Here is a 19,197-nt window from a genome sequence, read left to right as displayed (position 1 = left end):
GCGTAGGTGTGGCTCTTGGAGACATACCGGCGAGTGTTGTGTTCATTGTCGTACATCTAATGTTTACGGTAGTCACGTAGGTCCAGCGTAGTCTTCGTATCAACGAAGGGGTTCTCAATTAAGCAATACCACTGCCACTTTCAGTCAACGTTCTTCTCACTTCTTCCCTTTACCTTTCCCCTTCTTTCCTCCATTGCCGCCACCTTCAACTTCGCCTTCTCCTTCCAAGTCCGACAACGCCTTATCAGCGTCGACATTCGCGTCGTACTCCACATCCTCCACCCACTGTTTCGCCAGGAAAAAGTGCCATGTCGCCGCCGCCACAAGCCCCATCACGACCAACGTAGAAAACAAGGTCTTGAATATCGACCATAGTGTTATACTAGCGAAGTACCGGAGCCATGGGGTGACGATGGTTTTTCTTTCTTCCTACATAGTGTTAGCATCTAAATTCATCGGCTCCGATATTCTTGGAAGGAAAGACGAACCTCCAGATCCGGATTCACGCAGTATAGCAGTAAGAGGAGCGCAACGAGGATAAATCCCAGGAGGATGACGGTAAGAACTTGGATGACGGTAAGCAAGATCGAGATATCGCGCGTTGTACGGAGAACTTTGAAACCCGCCGCTACGAGGGGCGTGACTTGTTCGAACGCGGCGTTGATTTGGCGGGAGTACGGTATACCCATCTTGGGCGGTGGCGTTGCCGTCGGAAGTAGCTAGTTCGTGGCGCCGTAGGTATTCGCCCTGGGTATCGTCAAAAGAAAGAACATAGACAATACATTAGCGATTAAATAGTGTATTGATTGAACCAGAAACCTGGAAAACGGTATGCATGACATAGCGGGGTCGCTACATTGCGCATGCACATGCGCGACGGGAAGGTGCGATGAGTGGGTGGAGTGCAGATGGGCCACTGACGTCATTTTGACCATGACGAGGAGCAAGGGTGAAATGAGTGGTGTTGTGCTTTAGCGAAGAGAGATCTCGAGATAACATTTATCAATGTGACTATCTTCATGATTGTCCAACTGATACCGCATCAATTCCCTCGAGAAATTTGACAACCGTCTCGATGAAGTGCCGCATTGCTTCATCACCAGAGAGCTCATGGTCAGCATCGAACAGAATAATCTGACACTGCTTACTCGCCAGCCCATCTGGAATCGTGCCAATCCACCTCTTGAGCAGGGCTTCCTTGTCCACGGTCGGGGGGACCATCTCGTCTTTCTCTGATATCAGAATCAACGTCGGCTTGTCCAGTTTACCGAATGTGGACTGGAGGGTCGAAACTGGTAGATCGGAAGAGAAGAAGTCGTCGTCGCCTCCCACAGAGACTAGAGAGTGCCAGCGGTATGCTGTTACCGGAGATGTGATAATGGGTGGGATGAAGGAGCTAGACATGATAGTCTTTTCTTCTCCTTTCGCAATGAGGTCTTCGGCGTGCTTGAGACTAGCGGAGAGAAGATCCTGTGGCATGAGCAGTCCAGCTGTTTCACGATCTGAAGTTGGAGCTTGCATGATGTAGCCGTCAACCAGGGGAGGCGCTGGCAGGGTAGTTGCGTATGTCATGATGGCCTGACATCCTTCTTATTCGTCAGTAACTAGCGAAACCCGAAGAAGAGCATATGGCGTTGGTAGGATAGCATCGACTTACCAGTTGAACTTCCAATCAACACAACTTTTTCCTTCCCAATCTCTTTCAGATACTGCACCAACTCCTTCAAGTCTTCAGCATCCTCCTTCAAGCTTCCATATCCGAACCCTGTATAACTGCTCCGCATTCTCAGTTCCCAAATACTATAGCGCACGCCGTTTCCATCTTTCAAACTCGCACGTTCCAAGGCGTCATTCAAAGGTCCTAGGTAGGGGGTTGTATGCGGACCAGTGCCCAGCCCACCAATGAAGACCAAGGCGTTCTTGCACTTGGCAGAGTTGGAATGGCGGCGCTCGTATGCACATGTCTTTGGTTCGGTCGGAGGAATGGGGTGGACGTGGACTGAGAAGGGACGGAATCGTGGTGTATGGGTTGGCTCGGAAGTCGACATTGTGGAAAGACGGTTGGACTCTTTGTTGCTAGAGTAAGTCTGGCTGCTTCACGTCTCCTTGGATCTTCTGCATGCCATTGTCGCCAAGAGTGCATAGTCAGGAGTGGGTCATCTGCGTATAGCGACGTGCGTGATTGGTGTGCTTTTCGCGGAGGATTTGATGGGCGTACATCAACTTGGCTTGATGTGCTAGCATGTCACATCTCTGGTTTGCTTACGCTGATCAATGCATTACATGGTAGGTGGACCCCAGATTGACAGCACCTTGGGAGCACAGGTGCGTTCATTGGCATTCTTCGCGCCATATATCCATTGTATAGCATGATCCATAGTCTTGACGCGTACCTCCTGGGTACAATTGCAGTCTAGAAGTCTATTCGTGTAAATGCGATCTACCCATAGTCCAATTCTTGTATTCCTCACAAGAAGGCAGCCGCAGCCGCCGCAGCCATGACGCCGAACTCAGCCCCCAGCCACTGTCCAGCAAGTGCAGTCGGCATCGCGGCTCCCTCGGAACCCGTCGTAGAGGTAGCCCTCGCCGCAATAACGTTCCTCACGATGCTGAACTGATCGCTGACCTGTTGTTCCTTGAACGACCTCGCCGCACTCGGCAGGGCTGTATACCAATCTGGCTTGGAGAAGTATGTGGGGGTCTCATCGGCCATGGTGACTTCAGCCGGAATGCTGTAATTCGAGGCGGTGCGAACGAAGGCGTCGATTTCGGAGCGCGCGGACGTGAGAGAGGACTGGTAGGGCTCGCCGAGGGATTCCGTGAAGCGACCGTACGCTATTTGCGCGTTGAGGAAGACGGAGGTGGTCCATTCCTGGGCCTGCGTAATTGTCAGTACGGCGGTAGACTCCCAGGTTCGCGCTCAACGTACATCGGATGGATTGGCGAAGGTTGGAATGGCGGACGTGGGAATTGGCGGTTCTGTGTAGACCATGAAGTCGCCTCTCACCACTCCCGCCACTGCAGTCAGTAGAAGAAGGCCTGTTTTCGCAAACATGATCCGATAGATGATGCAATGTCTACTGGTAGCGAAGGTGTGTGCGAAAAGCGAACGTGTAGTAGATAGGGACCGAAGTGTGTTGTTGCTAAGTTGGATGGTGTTGGACGTCAACTGCGCGCCTTCGGTGGCACACCCAAGAATTCAGGCGCGGCCCCAAGACTTCTTTCCTCGTATCAAACCGCTATTGCTCCACATTTTGCTGATCGTGGTCGTAACGTCCTGGGCGCAGCTGGGCAATGCGAAGGATCCATGGACGGCGGCGGGTGCACGGGGAAAGTCATGACGAACTGCGGCGGCTCCTCCACGGAACGCGAATGGACCCACTTTAGCTGACCAAGACGATGAAAGAATATCTCCACGTCTTCGACAGCCAAACCGCCGACCGACGCCATACACACCTATCAACATACTGTTTAGCAATGTCCCAAATTGCTAGCAAGATGTGTGGTGCGTAGGGAAGTCCTCGTTCTTGGGTAGGTAGACGCCGCATACATGGCCTGCCCTACTCTGTCAACCATGGAAAGTCTCCTATTCCGTACACATCGACACAGCACAAGCCCGGCACTAGGTCCAGATTCTGTCTCACCTTCAATGATACCTGTACTCGTTGCTCCATGGCTATTCCGCGCAACACGGTAGCCTCTTCGATTGGAGCCCATACGCACAAGGCCTACCGTTCAACGAGGGGTTTCATCGCTTCCAATGGTCCCAGCTCATCAATAACTACCATAGTGATGACTGTCCACACCACTCAGCCTGACGGGCACGATACGACGAAGACCCAATTGTGGTGGGGTACAGCTCTCCCAGCAATCCCGTGTCTGCACGTTCGTTGTAGCCCATGTCTGTGGTGTGCGTACGTTTCGAGATCTGAGCGCTTCGTTCGTCCGGTATGTATCGTCAACTAGAAATCCATGATTAGTTGTTGCAACTTAGTGAGCATATTGTTGTCCTGTCTGCAAATTGACGCACACAACCTTGTCCTCGTCATTGGGGAAACCGGGCTGGAGAGGCGATGGATGTGAGTTGCGCAGTTAGTAAGTGCACCCAATGAATACAGTGTTTGGGTTGTGGACGCTCCTCTTCGGTATCCATCGTGGCTTGCAGCATTGTTCTCGGCATTGCTTCTTGCCTCATTGCTTCGACTTGAGAAAGCCTTGTCATCCTGCAAAAGGCTGAGTTCCCGAATGCACTGATGTCTGTCTTGGGGAGCTGAGGAGCTCTATCGTGCGCGAATAACCTGTAGTCCGTGGACGTGGCGACTGACCCAAAGACGCGGGTTCGACGGGGCCCGCGAGACTGTAGTCCTTGTTCGCAGTTTTGTGTCATTTATAACAAGGGTTAACAAATACAATACCCATTCGCCGGAAAGAGTGCGTAAGACCAGAAGGCTGATCAATTGACACAGCGAAATATGGCCATGATATTACTTCTCGGTCCGATTACCGGCGTATAGGTGTCGACACAGCATTCAGAAATGAGATGAACGCGGTCCTACTCGGAATAATGCAGCTCACATCTCCTTGTCAAGATCAATAACGAGCTATCGGTCAGCATGAGGCATATCTGATGGAGATGCGCGCATCCAAGATATGGGGGTGTGCTGTGCTCAGCATCCCGGCGTATTCGCGCTCAACGCTCGGCGGGTATACAAACTGCGCACACACAACAAGACATGGCGTCAGCTGATACGCAAAACACTGTATGCTCTGACCACTGCGATGTGTCGCAGGATGCGCATACTTACTTGGCCGAAAAAACAAAGCCACAGGACATCTGCAGACGGCACATATCATACACCGTTGTACAAAGGTCGTGTCGATATCGTCAAATATCACGCGTCGTGGAAGGATACGGTGAAACATCGGAGGCTGTTCGCCGTTTGGTGCAGGCTATTCTTGCATCGTTGCCAGGATTTGGGCAGTCTCCTCGTGTGTCTATTTTCAAGTCAATTAGAAGAGACACATGAGTGAAAGACAGAGGACCTAATCGTCCATGGACGGCGATCACATACCACTGAACCAACGAAGTGGAGGACTGGGTCCGATCACTACGACATACGACGAACTATTACACCTTGAATCGGCACTGACCGTCCCAACTGGCTTTTTTGAGATATTCTACCAGGTGGCTCGACTAGAGCAGCCACCGAGTCGTGATGAGAAGCCTTTTAGCCTAATACCCCAGTGGCAAGGCTCTGAGGATAATTGTGTCGTTTCGTGGCGCGGCGCTTGTGGTGTTCGACGGCGGCCAACGGGACGGAGCCTTGGTTAGAACCTTCAAAGATCTCGTGCTCGCGCAGCCGCCTCGAACGGTCATTCATTGATTTCTGCCCCTGTAGAGGAAAGAACGGCTGGAGATCCCGACAACAACGACGGTCCGAGCGTGGGATCTCGTTGAGTGGCTGCGCATGATCGGAGTCGGAGTACACTAAACCAGCATCGGTACACCACATAGTCATGATTACTGTAGACTATTCCCAGCTTTGGTGGCTCATCTGGCTGGAAGCGAGGTTCAAAGGATTCGGTGTTGGTGGGCGTTGTGGATACTTGGACTGACTCCGTGCACATTGTCTGGGGTGATCCGACAGAGTACCCTGCCCATCTCGTGATGCTAGTTAACCCACAGAACAAAGCGATGTGATTGCGCGACCTTTAGGCGCCCTCAATGTACACATACCCACCATGCTGGGTGATGCATCGGACATGGCTGCTTTTGATGCAGTCAGACTTGACTTTTCGATAAGACAGAATGCCAACGCAGGCAAAGATTGCTTAGGTGCGGGCGGGCACGGCATGCAAGAGTAGCCAAGTCTGCTGAAAGCCCGTTCGGGATCGCTAACAAGCATTGAAGAAGCAATTGCCGCATCAGCCGCGCATGCAAGCCCTTTCTTGTGGGTTCCAAAGGAAGGGCACAGCGGCCAGAGCATCCCGCGAAGGAGTCGAGGGCGTTCAGGGCCGTGGGAAGCTGCAGGAAACGCATTCAATAATTGCTGTGATTCAGCCGGTGCAGGCTGGGCAGCGGGATACTTAGATCTCATCTACCTTATGGCGTCTTCGGCTGATCAAGAGTGTTGGAAGATTGGCATTCAAAGAAGAGCCAGCCACCCGTTGGCGGCTTGGCCCAGACATCGCCCAGGCGTAAGCGAGACCGCCCGTTTATACGGTGGCCGAATCACGTTGACAGGACGCTAATCAGGGATGGTGCTGCTTGCAGCATGTGCTATCAAATAAGACGATGGTAGGATGTGTTAAATGAGCCCGGTGAAGCAGTTGCAATGTATCGCGTGAGGTCTCCTCGGAGCGCGTTAGCTGTTGTTGATCTCTGGGGAAGCTGTCTGGGGAAACCTCTGGGGAACGGCTCGAGGCGCTGACGGTGCAAGAAGAAAAGCGGGATATCGCATTGCAGATGTGGAGTTTCCGCGGAGTGTATTATTGAGCTGGATTGGCCATGAACGAAGGAGCGTTCTGCCGTTCGGCGCTAGCCCGTGCCTCACATCCATCACGTGTTCGGGGCATCATCGAGTTAGCAGGCTGGGGAAATCCGGCTCCATCTTTCCGCCAACCACGCCTCATCACCTCGGCTCCGCGTGCTCTACTGTTTTCCCCAGGCTGGCCCCAATCATTATGGGGAGACCCTGAAAATGCGCTTGTCAGACCCACGTTCTCGGTCGCTGGAGTCGTGAGCTTAGAGTAAGGGGTTAGTGGCTGGTTAATCTATTCAACCGTAGCATGCGACACTCTCGCAGCTGATCACGACCTTCGAGAAGGTTGGCGGAAGTGTCAAGCCTGTATGGCCGAGCCGGAACAAGGTCGCGGCTGGAGGCTTGTCCTTGCCCAGGTGAGCTTCACGAGGGCATACCGGGCTGGCGGGCCTTGTCGCACTGTAGGCATGCATCCATCAGGCCAGGTCCAACAATTCCATCACAAGACAAATGAGCCTCATTGCTTAGGCTTCTTGTTGTTCTTGACGGCTGACCGTCCCGCGCGCCGAGGCCGACTTGACACTGGTAACAAGATGATCCGTTCATGGGCAAGACGAAGCTTGGGGTCTGGGCAAGCTACCCTTGACCCCACCGTTTTGGGCAATTTGCCGCCCACTCTACCCCATACGGCGGTTCATCCGCGCAGAGTGCCACACATTTCTCCAGTCGAATTTAACCGGTCCGCTAGACCGTTGTTCTGGAGCCAAGGTCCTCTGCGAGGATAGTATCGTGCAGGCTGGGAGGCATATATATGAAGCACCAACATGTTCAATCTATCCAGGCTCAGCTGCAATCAGCCCAACCCGACAAGTCAACAGCTTATATACCCTGCTGCCCAGGACAGTGTAAGGTTGTGTGTTTCAAAACCAACCTTCACTCATTCCCTCGTTATTTCGATTCAACAAGCAGTCTACGGACTAAGAGTCGGACGCCATGGGTCTCTACCAGAAGTTCACGCCCAAGATGGGTGCCGTTGCGAAGAGCAGATCCGACGTCGAAGCTGCTCAGGCTGAAGCTCCTCACCTCAAGAAAGTCAACTGGAGGTCCGACGCCGGTCTCCGCAAGCTCTACTTCTACGCCTTCTTCATCTGTATCGCTTCTGCGACCACAGGTTACGATGGGTAAGTCTTCCCATTACTGTTATCCAATTGACCAAAGCTAACCCACTCCAGTTCCATGTTGAACAACCTTCGTATTCTGCCTAAGTGGACGGAGTTCTTCGGCGACCCAAAGGGAGACACTCTCGGTCTCTTGACTGCTCTTTACTCCATCGGTTCGATTGCCTCGCTTCCCGTCGCTCCCTTCGTTGCCGATCGCTTTGGACGTCGCGCCTGCATTACCTTCGGATGTGTTATCATGATTATCGCAGCTTCCATCCAGGCCGCCGCTAAGAACCTCGACTACTTCATGGGTGGACGTTTCCTCATGGGTTTCGGAAACTCGCTTGCTCAACTCTCGTCTCCCCTGCTCCTTACCGAACTCTGCCACCCTCAGCATCGTGCTCGTGTCACCGCCGTCTACAACTGCTTGTGGAACGTTGGTGCCATCATCTGCACATGGTTGACTTTCGGTACCAAGCGCATTGAGAGCGACTGGTGCTGGCGTGTACCCGCTCTTACCCAAGCTGCTCCTTCCGTCATTCAGTTGGCCGCTATCTGGTTCATCCCTGAGTCCCCACGTTGGTTGATCGCCAAGGAGAGGAACGAGGAGGCTCTTGCCATTCTTGCCAAGTACCACGCCAACGGCGATGCCAACAACGCTACCGTCCAATTCGAATTTGCTGAGATCAAGGAGACTCTCCGCCTCGAGTTCCAGTACCAGAAGACCTCCTCCTACTTCGATTTCTTCAAGACCAAGGGCAACAGGTACAGGCTCATGCTCCTCGCATCTCTCGGTCTCTTCTCCCAATGGTCTGGCAACGGTCTTGTCTCCTACTACGCCACCGATGTCTACAAATCCATTGGTATCACAGACGCTGACACCCAGCTCGGTATCAACGGTGGTCTTACCATTCTCTCTCTCATCGTCTCCGTCTCATGCGCTCTCCTCGTTGATCGCGTTGGTCGTCGCCCACTCTTCATCTCTGCCACCGCAGCCATGTGCGTCACCTTCATCGTCTGGACTATCGCTTCGTCTCAACAGGAGGCTACCAAGAGCAAGGCTGCTGGTCAGGCCGTCATTGCTATGATCTGGATCTTCTCCGTCGCTTACGCGCTGGCTTGGTCTGGTCTGCTTGTCGCCTACACTGTCGAGATTCTGCCCTTCAAGATTCGTGCCAAGGGTCTCATGATCATGAACTTGTTCATTCAGATTGCCCTGACCATCAACCAATACGTCAACCCTCTCGGATTCGACAACCTTCACCCTACCTGGAAGTTCTACACTATCTACGCCGTAAGTCTTGCAACTACAATCTCTAGGATGAACTATTTACTAACTAAAACTAGTGCTGGATCTTCCTCGAGCTCATCTTCGTCACTGTCTTCTACGTCGAGACCCGTGGTCCCACTCTTGAGGAGGTCGCCAAGATCTTCGATGGTGATGAGGCTGAGGTTGCTCACATCGACATTGAGCACGTTGAGAAGAACGTCATGACTTCCGGCTACGAGAAGGATGACAACGTCCGCATTGAGCAGGTCCGATCATCCCAGTAGATGATTTGATCTCTCGTGTGTATATAATTGCTGCTTTGATTGATGTGGGATGATGGTGGTTGGATGATTTTGCTATATACCAAGTATGCATGTCCTTCGCTAGTACTAGTAATCGATATGCGTCCTCTTCTCATATTATATCCCGCTCTGTGATTTGTACATCATGCGTCAATAACGCCCTGCTCCATCTGACTAACCTCCCTTACTTGCCGCCTTGTCTCCTTTCTCTGTCTTCGTCTCTCCATCTTTGCCTTGATAGTGGCTTTGATACCCGAGCAGCACATTACTGAAGAGAATAGTGCACTTCCCATCCACAGCAGCGCGTTGATGAGGTCGCACCACACGGCTCTCTTCATGCGCCCCACATCCACGTTCTGGTACCCCTGCTCGATGTCCCCGCTTGAATAGATCGTATAGAAGAGGCCGAAAGAGGCAATCCATAAGACCGCCAAGATCCATTCCGGGATCCAAGTGACACGGTAGTTGCGTACTGTTACACTATCGATGACTAGCACCAACAGGGTAAGGCCGAAAACAACTTGCGCGAATATGAAGTCCGTCTTCGAAGTGCTTGTTGCATGGCTCAGTTCGATGGCGTAGGATATGCCCGATGCGAGTGCGAAAGCGAGTTGGAAGATACGGATGCTGAGACGGAAGAGGGATACGGCGGGCTTGTCGAGTTTGGCATTTACTGCGGACTTGAACGAGGACGGAGAGATGAACTGCGACTTGAAGTAGGGCGGTGGTGGTACGGATGGTATCGAGTGGGTCGATGAGGCCGATGAAGAAATTGTGGATGGCTTGTTGTAGACAGGCTCGGTCTCCTTTGGTTGACCCATTGCAGTTGCTTCGCTCGAGTGGAAGTAGGAAACTTTGTAGTCGACGTCGTGTAGAGAAGCGTAAAGACGGTTTAGCTCAGAGCACAGCAGCGGGTCAGCCTGAGGTTATATACATTCCGAGTGCTGACGCGGCTAGATTGGGTTAAACTCGGCGCACTACATGAGAAAGAACTTTTCGCGATAACATACTTTATTTAGTTCTGCTAAGTGGAGCCTGATAGGTGTGCCAGACATTCGTTCCTGGAAAATGCGTATCCTAAGAGAACACGAGCGAATACGAAGACTGGCGCACTAGCGTCAACATCGGAGGGAAGAACCCGCGTCGGATCAGCAACGATCAATGCGACGCCGCTACACTGATCGTGGGACCTTGAGCCACGAAAAAGCTCGTAATTAGGTGACGCTTTGGGAAGGGGTCAGTCAGGTCAGTTTTCGGAGTTTTCCTGTGCTGGAGATGCTTGCGGCATTGCGCAGCCCTCGCGGAAGGTGTTCACGCTAGAAGCGATGATGTATGCCGCTAGCGGCTGTGGTCTCTCTTAATACGCGCTCCTCGCTCAGAATACGCATTCTGGCGTCTCAACATCTTCATCAGCAACACCAACATGCAACAGGATTCGCCACTGACGGAAGCTACATCAACTTCAAGGGGAGGGTCTCTCCTGAATTCACGGGAAAGCTCTCCATACGAGCAAAATGGGAAAGTTACGACAAGAACGTCAAAGATAACGAGGAAATCTCATCGCAAGTCGCGGGCTGGATGTGTTCATTGCAAAACGCGTCGCATCAAGGTACGTACCTAGATAGTACTTGAGTATCTCGGAGACATATGCGATGTCCCTCTTGAACAAGGCTGTGGGTTTGTTTTTGTGTACAGCATGCCGACCTCAGGAGCTCTCGTTGAGAGATAAAGTTTACGCTCAACGTGCTAATGCAATACCTAGTGCGATGAGGGTAAACCATTCTGTACCAATTGCAAACGGCGGCAAGTCCGCTGCGAGTACCCGGCAACATCTATTGCCGCTCCAGCAATCAACGATTTACGACAACCCGGCGGCCTTCCACTATCTGAGATCGAACTCACATATCACTGGACGACGACTACATGCCACTCGTTGTCAGCATGGCCTGCTGGTGCTGCACGCGTACAATCGTCTACAGAGGAAATCGCGTTCAAGAATGAACATGTATTGCACCTCATATTCGCGTTCACCGCTCTCCATCTCGCGTCATGCCGGCCAGACCGCAAAGAATCCTATACTGCTACTGCAAACCATCACTACGAATGCGCGCTAGCACTCGTCACTCCAGAAATAGCCAAACTCAACCCCGCCAACTGCGATGCGGTCCTTCAATCTGTCCAACTGATTTGCTTTGTCAGTTGGGCGAGAGGACCGCAGGCTGGTGAATACCTTGCTTTCGGTAAGCACGGTAGATCGGAGTGGCTGGTCATGTTTCGTGGTATCCGCACGACGCTCAGTGCCTTTGAGATCGACAACTTCGCGAAGACACATGCGCCAGCAGTGCGTAACAAAAGTCGGCTTTTACCAGTAACAGACGGGCCATTCGAGTTCGAAAGGCATCTTCAGGAGTTAAAAGAGCACATCGGCATCGCGTCTGAGCCTTCTGATCGCGATGACAATGTACTCAGCGTGGACGTCCTCCAGGAGATGTATTCGAACCGCTACGGTGGCAAGGACGGTGAATACCACGTGGCGTTTGGATGGCTCTACCGAATGAGCGATGACTTCCTCGATCGCCTCCAAGAATGCGATCCGCTGCCACTTATCATCTACGCGCACTTTGTCGTTCTGATGCACGACATGGAAAGATTCTGGTATATGAGAGGGTGGACACACCATGTCATGAGTGGAATCTTCGAAGCTCTGCCAACGGAGCATAAGCCCTGGATACGCTGGCCCATGACCTGTGTCGGGTGGATAGCACCTTGATGCATCTACTGTCTATTTGTGGTAGGCTCAGTTGACTGCTTAGAAGCATCACGTGTACGTTCAATTGAGGTGTATGTTTTAGATTGTTTCTCTGAAGTTTGGGGCTGCTTTCCACCACCAAGCATCGTGTTCATCCCTGAAGCGTCACATCGTGTCCAGACCCAAGGCAGTCATACGAAGGCAGTCATGACACCCGCGGTTGAGCATGCTTGTTTCCCCTAGTGCGGCTGTGATGAAGGTTCAATCAAAAAGACCCAATTCCTACTCATCACAATCGGCCAGCGCGTGTTGTTGGCCTGAGATCAAGCGAAGCGACCGTGAGCCTCCGTTCGGTCTGACCTACCGTCATTCGCACGAGGGCCGCGTCCACCAGCGCCGGAAGGACGATAGGGCAGACTTGTATACATAGCAGCACGAGTATCTTCGTACCGACCCATACCGCCCAGGTGGTATGACCTATGAACGGGATCTAAAGATCAGTGTAGAAAGTCAGTATTTGTCTCACATACAATTCGTACAGGAGTATTACTGACAAGGTACATAGTCGCCAGTCGGAAGATCGTAGGTGATCGCTAGCTGGGGTTGCCAGAGAAAGGCTACTGCCTCTGAAAGGGTGAACATGACCGGCGCATAGGAGCGTTGGGCGTTTATGACGTCAATGGCCGCCTCCTTCCTCTGCCTCTTCCTCTCCTGTTTCTTTTGTTGGCGCCGCTGAGCAAGGTCATCTGCAGATAGCGAGGGAATGGCCCATCGTTCTTCGCCTTCGTTGATTTCAGTACCCTGCCCGCCGCTGGATTGACCCAGAGAGCGCTCGCCAAGTTTTCCGGTCATCTTGTTCTGTAGAGCGTACTTTGAGTGGCGCTGCTCTTCGGCCTGATCCTGGAGAATTTTTGACCTGGACGAATATGCGGGGAACACATCGTCGAGCTCGTCGCTCAGCGTCAAGTCAATAACTTTGGATGTCTGACTGGGGAAGGACTTGGCTCGGGAGCTTTCGGTAGGTGCCTGGGCCTTTGGCTGCGTTCTCAGATATCGCACATCGTCTGCCGCAGTAGTGTCGTCAGCCTCCTCTTTTGCTTGCGCTGCCATGGCGTTCGGACCCCTCTGTCGCTTGGTATGAAGCTGCGGCTGAGACTGCGACAATTCGGGATCCGCTCGCGCACGTTTCTTGGTTCTCACCATGGTGAAGCGAGGTGCAGTATCGTTATGGGTCAGACGTTGTAGTGTGTAGTACGAAAAAAGTCCGCGGATTCAGACAGTTCAGACAAAGAGGTCGCAGCCGCAGTGGGTTGCGCTGGTTCTGCAAGTTGTAGGCCGCCCAAATGAGGTGAGTCCCAAAATTGCCGCTTGGACCACCAACAAACGCTCGTAGAAGGCGCAACCACGTGGGGGCAGCTATTGTACGGCTGTTGTGTGATCAAACCCGACCTTTTCTACCAGTCTTGGCATTGAAGTCCTGGAGTGCTTGTTTGAAGCCAGGCCAGGCGTCTCTGACCAGGGGATTGCCCTCTAGCGTTCGTAGATAGTTTTCAGGTACGTCATGGAGTCGTTTTCCTAGGTGAATGCCTTTGTGGAATGTCCATGTGTCTGATGCAGAAAGAGCGTTCGATCGAGACCCTTGTGCGTTCCGTGTGGGAGCCTGTCGTGGCTGCGATAGCTGAGCTTGTGTCTGTTGGGTTTGAGGGTGGTCTGGCTGAAGACGTGCCTGCCCCGGCCTGTGGTACTCGAATGCCTCCAAAAGGCCCCCATGTCTTCTGTCCCTGTATTTGTATAACTGGCCACCGATCATTCTAAGATAGTTTTCGTTCACGTCGGTGAACCGCTTGCCCTTGTGCATACCGAACGTGAAGACGTAGTCGCGTGCCGGATTGTACTCCGGTGTTGTCGGTCCATCTGTGGACTCTTCGCTTGTGTCGCTGCTGATGCTGATGACGCTCGATCGGCGAGATGCTGTGGATGGTGCGAGGGAGATGTATGCGGCCGAATCGGCAGAGGTGTCCTCCTGGTAGAGACCGTAGCGCACTCGCGTGGTTGAGGTACTGAGTGGGTAATCGCGCAGATAGAGCTGCCTGTATACTGCGACCGCGGCTGCCTCCGTAAACATTATCTGCGCTCGTGGTTGTCTTCCCCGACCGGTCGTGGGCAGTGGCGCCTGCACGTTGATCTCGATGTCCTCGGCCTCATACATGTCGTCGTCGAGCAACTCATCGCCGAATTGGTCTGAGTCGGAACTGTCGCCGTCCATGTCGAGATCGAAGTCGTCGTTGCGTGAGGACCTGTAGAGCGCTTCGAAGTTGTTGCCACCAGAGGAGAGAGGTATGAAGTCTTGGCCCGATTCGTTCCTGCCATTCTTCTGCGCAAAACGTCCGCCACGTCCGCCTCCTCGCCCACCCCGTCCGGCACCACCACGGCCTCCTCCTCCACCTCCTCCGCGGCCTCCACCACGCCCGCCACGTGATCCGCTGCGCTCGCTGCGTCGAGCGTTGTGTATTGCCTTTTGCCGTGCTTTGTGTCGTATCGGGGGCGGTCCGGTTGGCTTAGACCCTTTGGACTTCCGGTTGGCAGCCGCACTGGCGCGCCGTTGCTGGCAGGGGCGCGACATTGCGACGGCGAAGGTTGGCTGTGAGTTGGTTGAGAAGGATGACGAATTCCAACTTGTGTGCTCAACGTCAGACTTCGAGACGCTCGGCCCCACGACTACCGATTCGGCATCCCGAAACTGCCCTTTCTCCCCCTGCGCACGTCCAAAATATGGACCCTGAATTTGCACGCGACTGTTGCGCACCTGGGCGCATATTCACTGGCCTCAAAGACTTGTGCTTTGTTGAAAAATGTGTTTGATTATGGACGGACGCTCCACTCAACACTCGCTAATATCTGAATCCTTGCTCAACACTGCGACAAGAGGCCATGCGAACCCAAATCTCCTTGCTTTATCTCGAAAGCCGTATTGCATCTATATCTTACCAACAGCATTCAATAGCTGCCGCCTGGATGATTACAGAAGCTTCGGACTGGCAAATGTACTGATGTTGATTCCCTTGAAGCGACGCAGCGACTCGTTTGCATCAGCGGTAGGTATCTTTGCCAGCCTTCTTTCGCTAATCTTCAGGGCGCTCCGTTCAGCACGCGGAGGCCAAGCCGATACATCCACGCGTGCACAATGTTGACTTTGCTGAGCTCTGAGGTGATGAGGCCGTGGATACGCAGATGCTTTCTTGCGCAGTGACATTGGACCAAGAAGGCAACAGCGTTGCAGTCTCTTGAAGAACGAGGGATCTTAGTTGTGGATAGCAAACATCAGAGACTTGAAACAGCGAAGTCAAGAGCTCAAGCCAGCGTGAGTACGACGTATCGTCGTCTTCCTCTGTTATCATCTCGAAAATGCGCATGCCTCGAGGATGTTAAGGCCATCTCTACGATGATCATGACTTCATTGCGCCGCTCCCAATTTCCTGGGCCCCTCGACCCTCGAGCACCGCCCATCTCACGCAACGTTGCCCAGCGCAATAACCCGCGCCGCCCTCATGAATACACATTCTTTGCAGACCCCCACATTCCTTGCGGCTCTACGATGCACCTCATTGCACAGGGTGGATGCTTGCCGCTGACGTTGCCGCCAGAGCACTCTATTTGAGCACCGTGCCGCAACCCCGCATATCAGCCTTGCACAACCGCCGCATGGCCCGAGTACTCAAGCGGGATCGCCACACGAATATAGTAGCGATGAACAGATAGACAGGGTGAAGGGCGGGTAGTCCGGCGTAGTTACTCTGAAACGAAATCTCTCTATGCTTTAATAAGGTACAAGAGTACCTGCTTGTCAGCGCGTCCTGTACCTGCATTCACTCTCCCTTGCATCTTTCAGCTGGTCTTGGATCCGGTTATCCGCTCATCTTTGTCTCACTTGACTGACTGCGTCATCAACTCTACTTCTTCATCGAAACAAATACCCAACACTACCAGAAGCATTCGCAAGCAGGTCTTCAAGATGCACACCAACACCTTCGCCATCCTCTCTTCGGTTCTCTTCCTCGCGCCCTCACTATGCGCAGCGCGCGTCATTCCTCCTCAGCCCCCGCGCATTCTTCCCCGCGGTGATGCACAGTCATTGCTATCGTCGTCCGCTACATCGCTGGCCGACAAGTGCACCTTCACCCTCTTCCACAAGCAACTCATGACGGCTGCCCGACCAGCCTCGTCAAGCGATGGCAAGATCAACTACGTCCAAGTCGACAGCTTGGAAGACCACATGAACGGAATCACTGTCGATCTCGCTTCTTCGAGACCCCGGACGGAGCGCAACTCGTATGTGAAAGTCTCCGCGACGCAGATCTTCGAGATCGATGGACTGGTGGATGACACCAAGTTGACTATCTACGGCTCCGATGGAGAAGATGCGCTGGTCTTTGAGTACGATGGGCTGAAATGGGCGACCGAGGGCGGGAGCAAGAAGTTGCACCCCGAAGCGTGGTGTAACACCGGTTCCTGGGCGGAGAGTGGGAATGGAAGCAGGGTATGTCATTCCTCTGGGTTTATACGAGAATCTTATTGCTAATACTCATCTGCAGCAACGATCAATGGAGTGCGCTTTCCCTTGCGCCAAGATCGAGGACGACGAAGAGGATGAGAGGGAAGAGCTGCGGTAGATCACTTTGATCCAACGTATGGCTCTAGGTCGGCATTCGATAAGCTGCTTATCTGATCAGAGCAAGAGTCTCTGGAATTTCTTTTGTGATCACTTCGATTCTCCAACACTTGATACCCATCCAAAAAGAATGATAGTCACATCCAACGTGAAAGCTGTAAAGACCATTGAAACTGAATTCGTTCCATTTTCAAACTACAATAGTCTAAAATGATCGGTCTGATTGAGGGATGCTAGCGTAACAAACTCCTGAAAAGCGGAAGATGTCTGCACTATAACTGAAAGCCAAGTCCTTACTATCATCCTCTTCACTACCTATTCCCAAACGTCCAAGCATCTCTAGTCACACCAAACCACTCCATCTCCTCATCTGCCTTCTTTCCACACTGACAAAATCCCCCTTCCCTGCTTTCTTCCTCCTCAACCGGCATCATCATCCTCTTCTCCAACCACCTCGCCAACCCCTCATCATCACACCCCGTCACCTTCGCAACACCCACACCCCTAACTCCAGTAAACAGCTTCAAGACCGAATTGTCCGCCCCATCAAACATACTCTGCCAAACCTTTACCTGGAGAAACTCCGCACCAGAGAATGCAGCCGTAGCTTGACTGCTGGTAAACCGGGGATCGGTGTCCAGACGTAGCTCAAGCTGCCAGCGTGTGATTTTCGCGATGATCGTTGGAGACAAGATTGGCTTCTCGGGCAAGACCAGATGTGGTAGGGCGGTTAGGAGAGAGCGGTGGGCGTGGAAGACGTGTGTTGTGTATAAGAGATCCTGGGCTTCTTCGTTGATCTTGCGACATGTGCGGAGGATGGCTGGGTAGACCATTGGAGATCTAGATGGCGTGGAGTATGTAGCGAGATCTTTGTGGTGCGGTGTGTTCGCACAGAGGAGCTCTTCGTAGATTTGGTTTCGAAGTTCTGCCGGTAGACGGAAGAGGATTGAGGTTTGCTGTGGGTTGGTTGCGCCCCTTTCCATTGTGGTTATTTCTGGTGCCATTGAGGCAAAATACTGCGCTTGTACTGATTCGTGCGTGACTGGGACGGACGAGAATAGCGAGGTGGTATTCGGCGTGCTTGCAGGGAAAGGCCATGCATCATCGGTCGCATGCGTTCTGGGCATGTTGAAATGTGCTGCGAAGTAGTACGCTGTTGCCATCTTTGACACTTTTGCTCCTTTCTTCGTCTAGACTAGCGATGAATTGGAGATGGTCGATCGATAGCAGTGCTTAATCGTCGTCGTTGATGTATTCCGAAGTTGACCGCTCGCAATTTGCAGCTCTGGTGGGTCAAATCGTTTAGTTACCAGTCGATATATATTCCTTCAAGATCCTATGACGGTATGCTGTTCGTTGCTGGTATCTTGGTTTGTCTTTGTTCCGATCGGGTGATGCTGACTCGGGGAGTTGTTGCTGACGTAGGTCCGACAGTCGATGATGATAAGCTTGGAAGTATGTTAGACAACACTGTCGGATTGAATTAAATCTTATACAAAGCAGTTCATGTGTGATATCGGTCTCAATCACCTTATCGTCAGCATCGTCGTCTGCTCGCCGTCACGTTAAGATTCCAAGCCTCGGTCCGAAAAGGGCAAGATCGTCTGCGAGTAGCGTGAACGTCGCGCCACATACCATTGGATATCACTCCACCGCCATTTGTTGAGCTGGGATCATTGTTATTATGTCTACGTTTGTTACACTCATCGCACGATGAATTTACGAATGCAATTCTCGGATGCCTCCATATTTACAGAGTACGTGTGTCGCGCAGGCAGAGCGCAAAGTTGAGTTGGCGCATCGGTTTTGGGAACCACGCGTTGGCAGGCTAACCCCGCCCGCGGGGGGATTACCTATCAACGGGCCGCAGCAGGTGTCACGTGTGGGCACTAACCGCCGCCGTGATTACTGAAAGTGTCGTATACTCATCACCCATCACTCCTTTGCTCCAAAGCTGGCATCGAACAACACAGTCAAAACAATGAAAAGTTAGCATGTTGGGCTCCGACACCCATCTCTGCACCTGGTTGGGATTGCAATTGACGAGAACGATGTTACATTGACGATACAGACATTGTATTCCAGTAGAGCCGACCCTCTCCCTAAACGACTCGGACGATCCACAAGGACCATACGCTCCACTCTCAGTTCATCACGCTCAGGCCGCCGTCTTCCATTATGATCCACACATCTCCACCATGCCTCCAACAGCATTGTTATTCGGCGCCAAGTACTGCTGTTCCGCCAGAGACGCTTTACTGGCATGGCTCGCGGAACTGAACGGTGAAGCCGCCGACGCTGGACCATTTGCCGCCAGCGTTGCAGGCTGCGCCGTCCTTGTTACGCTTCTTATCCACGCAGACAACCTGGCAGTCTTCCGCAGCACCAAAGTTGTTCTGTAAAGGAGCGAGGCCGCAATTAGCTCACTTTTCATATCCAAGAACTTTGAGAGACTTACGACACTGGCGCAGCAGTGCGAGCCATCCTGAAAGAGACATTGGCAGATGTGGGAAGCTTGAGCTCCGAACACGATCGTGAAGAAGACCGCGGCGACGGAGAGAAGGC

At 52.6% G+C, this 19,197-nt stretch overlaps 7 protein-coding genes across 7 annotated transcripts; 2 read left to right on the top strand and 5 right to left on the bottom strand.

Annotated features, from left to right (window-relative positions):
• Positions 1-156: 156 nt before the first annotated feature.
• On the bottom strand, positions 157-689 carry J4E88_000283 (uncharacterized protein; the record flags this gene model as incomplete). Its single annotated transcript, XM_049393962.1, has 2 exons — positions 157-429; positions 489-689. The coding sequence occupies 2 exons, from the start codon at positions 687-689 to the stop codon at positions 157-159; spliced, it is 474 nt and encodes a 157-aa protein (XP_049259791.1).
• A 328-nt stretch (positions 690-1,017) lies between these two features.
• On the bottom strand, positions 1,018-2,992 carry J4E88_000282 (uncharacterized protein; the record flags this gene model as incomplete). Its single annotated transcript, XM_049393961.1, has 4 exons — positions 1,018-1,586; positions 1,658-2,076; positions 2,472-2,878; positions 2,930-2,992. 4 exons carry the CDS (start codon positions 2,990-2,992, stop codon positions 1,018-1,020), a joined length of 1,458 nt encoding a protein of 485 aa, XP_049259790.1.
• Positions 2,993-7,475: 4,483 nt separating this feature from the next.
• On the top strand, positions 7,476-9,196 carry J4E88_000281 (uncharacterized protein; the record flags this gene model as incomplete). Its single annotated transcript, XM_049393960.1, has 3 exons — positions 7,476-7,663; positions 7,715-8,936; positions 8,990-9,196. The coding sequence occupies 3 exons, from the start codon at positions 7,476-7,478 to the stop codon at positions 9,194-9,196; spliced, it is 1,617 nt and encodes a 538-aa protein (XP_049259789.1).
• Positions 9,197-9,357: 161 nt separating this feature from the next.
• J4E88_000280 (uncharacterized protein) lies at positions 9,358-10,035 on the bottom strand (the record flags this gene model as incomplete). Its single annotated transcript, XM_049393959.1, has 1 exon — positions 9,358-10,035. One exon carries the CDS (start codon positions 10,033-10,035, stop codon positions 9,358-9,360), a length of 678 nt encoding a protein of 225 aa, XP_049259788.1.
• Positions 10,036-12,509: 2,474 nt separating this feature from the next.
• J4E88_000279 (uncharacterized protein) lies at positions 12,510-13,166 on the bottom strand (the record flags this gene model as incomplete). The annotated part of the gene is made up of 1 exon (XM_049393958.1): positions 12,510-13,166. One exon carries the CDS (start codon positions 13,164-13,166, stop codon positions 12,510-12,512), a length of 657 nt encoding a protein of 218 aa, XP_049259787.1.
• A 235-nt stretch (positions 13,167-13,401) lies between these two features.
• Positions 13,402-14,586, bottom strand: J4E88_000278 (uncharacterized protein; the record flags this gene model as incomplete). The annotated part of the gene is made up of 1 exon (XM_049393957.1): positions 13,402-14,586. One exon carries the CDS (start codon positions 14,584-14,586, stop codon positions 13,402-13,404), a length of 1,185 nt encoding a protein of 394 aa, XP_049259786.1.
• A 1,079-nt stretch (positions 14,587-15,665) lies between these two features.
• Positions 15,666-16,633, top strand: J4E88_000277 (uncharacterized protein; the record flags this gene model as incomplete). Its single annotated transcript, XM_049393956.1, has 3 exons — positions 15,666-15,674; positions 15,967-16,500; positions 16,556-16,633. The coding sequence occupies 3 exons, from the start codon at positions 15,666-15,668 to the stop codon at positions 16,631-16,633; spliced, it is 621 nt and encodes a 206-aa protein (XP_049259785.1).
• Positions 16,634-19,197: the final 2,564 nt, after the last annotated feature.

This window comes from Alternaria novae-zelandiae (assembly GCF_023758075.1).
Source record: "Alternaria novae-zelandiae strain BMP 2774 chromosome Unknown scaffold_1, whole genome shotgun sequence".
NCBI lineage: Eukaryota > Fungi > Ascomycota > Dothideomycetes > Pleosporales > Pleosporaceae > Alternaria > Alternaria novae-zelandiae.
The sequence above is the reverse complement of the archived record's forward strand: the minus strand, read 5'-3'. Positions and strand labels throughout refer to the sequence as shown.